Source organism: Phaethon lepturus, unplaced genomic scaffold, assembly GCF_000687285.1.
Source record: "Phaethon lepturus isolate BGI_N335 unplaced genomic scaffold, ASM68728v1 scaffold52760, whole genome shotgun sequence".
NCBI classification, from domain to species: Eukaryota; Metazoa; Chordata; class Aves; order Phaethontiformes; family Phaethontidae; genus Phaethon; species Phaethon lepturus.
Genome location: NW_010515121.1, coordinates 5263 through 7856, shown reverse-complemented (window position 1 = coordinate 7856; position 2594 = coordinate 5263). Strand labels below are relative to the sequence as shown.

Here is a 2594-nt window from a genome sequence, read left to right as displayed (position 1 = left end):
ACTGGCTGCTCAGAGACAAGCCAGGAGCTCTGGGAAGTTCTGCCTTATTCGGTGATTCATCACTGACTTGCTTGGTTCCCATTTTTGGGATGGGCGATGACACGGGTTGTCTGATTTGCTGCTTTCCAGCAAGACCTGCTTTTTGGAGGTGGTGCAAGGGAGGTGTATTTTTGACACTCTGGGCAAATTTCCGTGCCTCAGTTTACCTATAAAGAGCGGGGAACACTGCAATGCTTCCAGGCTGCCACCGGGGTGTCACAGCTGGTGTGACTTTGCTGGGATCCTTACTTGGCGGACGCTGCCCAAAAGTGACGCGAGACCCCCCAGCTCCCAAATCAAAGGAGCGTAGCTGTCTGCAGGCTGGGTAAGGACCGGACTTGCACCTTGTAGGCAGGCTGGGTGTGATGCACCTACACCCAGACAGGGTGTATCCCGGGGTAAACTGGCGGCGGGTCCCTTCCCCGGAGAGCTCACACACGCCACGCCGAGAAACACGCCCCTGGGATGCTGCCAGGACAGGCAGAGGCAGAGCCATGGCAGGGCCATGAAACGGTTAAAGCGGTATCGTGTGCTGCCTCCCGATTGTTCTGCAAGGTGTGTTGTGACATTTGTACTTCCTCCTGGCAGGCGCGAGCAGAGGCAGCGAGGGAGAGACTGCCGGGATGCTGCCGGCCTGAGGGTCTCTGCTGGGGGGCTCCGCCATGGCCTTCTTCAAGCTCATCGGCCACTGCGCTGTGATACTCCTCCTGGCTGTGCTGTGCGATGTGATCGGGCTGATCATCCTCTTCCTGGGAATTTTTGCTCCACTAAGTTCCTGGGACTTCTTCGTTTACTTGGGAGCTCTGCTGCTCGCCTCCAGCCTCGTCTTCTGGGTCTTCTGGTACACATTCAACATCGAGGTCCCCTTTAGGGAGCTAGGTTTGAACTAACCCGCAGCTCTGGCAAAGTCGAAACGTAAACTTGCACTTGGAGGAGCAATGTCACATGCTGGGAAGCTTCAAAGCATCATCCAGTTGGTGAAGAGCATCCAAAAAGACCAAAGGGAAGGGCCTGCTGGTCCCCGTAGCGTCGACCAGCCAGATGGACCTCAGAGGAAAGGTACCTACAGCTCGGCACAGACAGGGATGCTTTGCTAGCGCTGGGGAATGCAGAGGTCTTGGCAGGGCAGCCAGACTTCCTGCTGGTGACAGCCACTCTTCAGGAGGCGCATTAGATTTCAAAATGCTCTGGAATGGGTTAATGACAGACAGGAACTCGATTTTGATGAGGTGAACCTGCCTGAATGAATCCGGGGAGGGGGATTTTGGTGGAAATTGGAGGTGGCTAGTATCTGGGCTCTATTTCCTCAGTTCTTCCCATCAGACGATGCTGTGAGTTGCGCTGCTCTCTCGTGACAGCTTTTGGCAGTGGAGGGACAGGCAGCTCAAGCGACCTCCCAGAAATACAGCCTGGGCAAACAGAGAAAGTCGGTAAGAATAATCTAGATCCAGGCTGTCGCTTAGCACCAAAACCTCTGTGTAAACGGTGTGTGAGGGAGCAAACCTGGCTGCTCGTTGGCATACCCTCATCGCACCAGTATGTGCTGCTGGGCTGCCCACACTGGGAAGGTTTTGCCAGCGGGGAACATATTTCCAGCAAGGTGATGGGGAACAGTGAAAAACCAAGCAAAGGTTGTGCCACCGAGGCACTGGTATGGTGCCCTGTACACAGCCCGGTGACAAATGCTGAATACACAGAAACTAGGTACAAAGTGCCATGTTTGAACACTGGCTTTGAGATTATTCTCTCTTAATCTCAGGCTGGCTAGAACATGCCTGGTTTGTTTGGCAGTTGCCCAATGGGCAGAAAGATCAGGCAGCGTGGACCTTGGCTGGGTTCTGCAGCCTGGTCCTACAGCGCATCAGCGGGAGGGACCCACACATTGAGCATCGGTCCCTGCATTGCATGGAGGGGCTGGTGGTGACACGGAAACACCCAGGTCAGCCAAGAGCTGCCGCGAAGGGCTTGGTTTTGGCCTCACCTGTGAGCAGCAATACCACTGCAAAGCTTAACGGAGGTGGGAATGTCCATGTGTCAGGAGACCACAGCTGCATGGACGGCATCCTGCCTCCTTCCCAGCATCCCAAGGGGATGTTCCTCCCCGTCAGCATGCTGGCAAGGCTGGTGGAGACAATTAGCCTGAGTTAATTATCGAGCAGCCCCACAGCGCTTGGAGCGGTACAGTGCATGACAAAAGGATGATGACAGTAGGAGGACGCCCCAGCCAGGAGCCAAGCGTGCACCCACGTACCAAGGGCCAACCCTTGCCCCAAGGAGCTAATGGTTTTATAACAGTACATGAGACAAAGAGAAAGCAGAGACGGGGCAGCTGTCCCCCACTGACATGCAGATTAGTATCAGCGCTGAGACCAGACTCCCCCTCTTCAGTTTTGGCATCTCAGCCAGGCCAGTGCCCCGAGGCATATTCCTCCTGGTGCATAACGCAGGAAGATTGCCGAATGACATGATTCCCATCCATGAGTCACGAGAGAGAGATTTTCCTGCACAGGTTTTTTATAAAGCCTCTCTCAACCAGTGAGAAACATTTTTTTAAT

General features: G+C 54.6%; 1 protein-coding gene across 1 annotated transcript; it reads left to right on the top strand.

Moving 5' to 3' along the window:
- Window positions 1-701: 701 nt before the first annotated feature.
- On the top strand, window positions 702-929 carry TMEM238 (transmembrane protein 238). Its single transcript, XM_010294969.1, has one exon. The coding sequence runs from the start codon at window positions 702-704 to the stop codon at window positions 927-929; it is 228 nt and encodes a 75-aa protein (XP_010293271.1).
- Window positions 930-2594: the final 1665 nt, after the last annotated feature.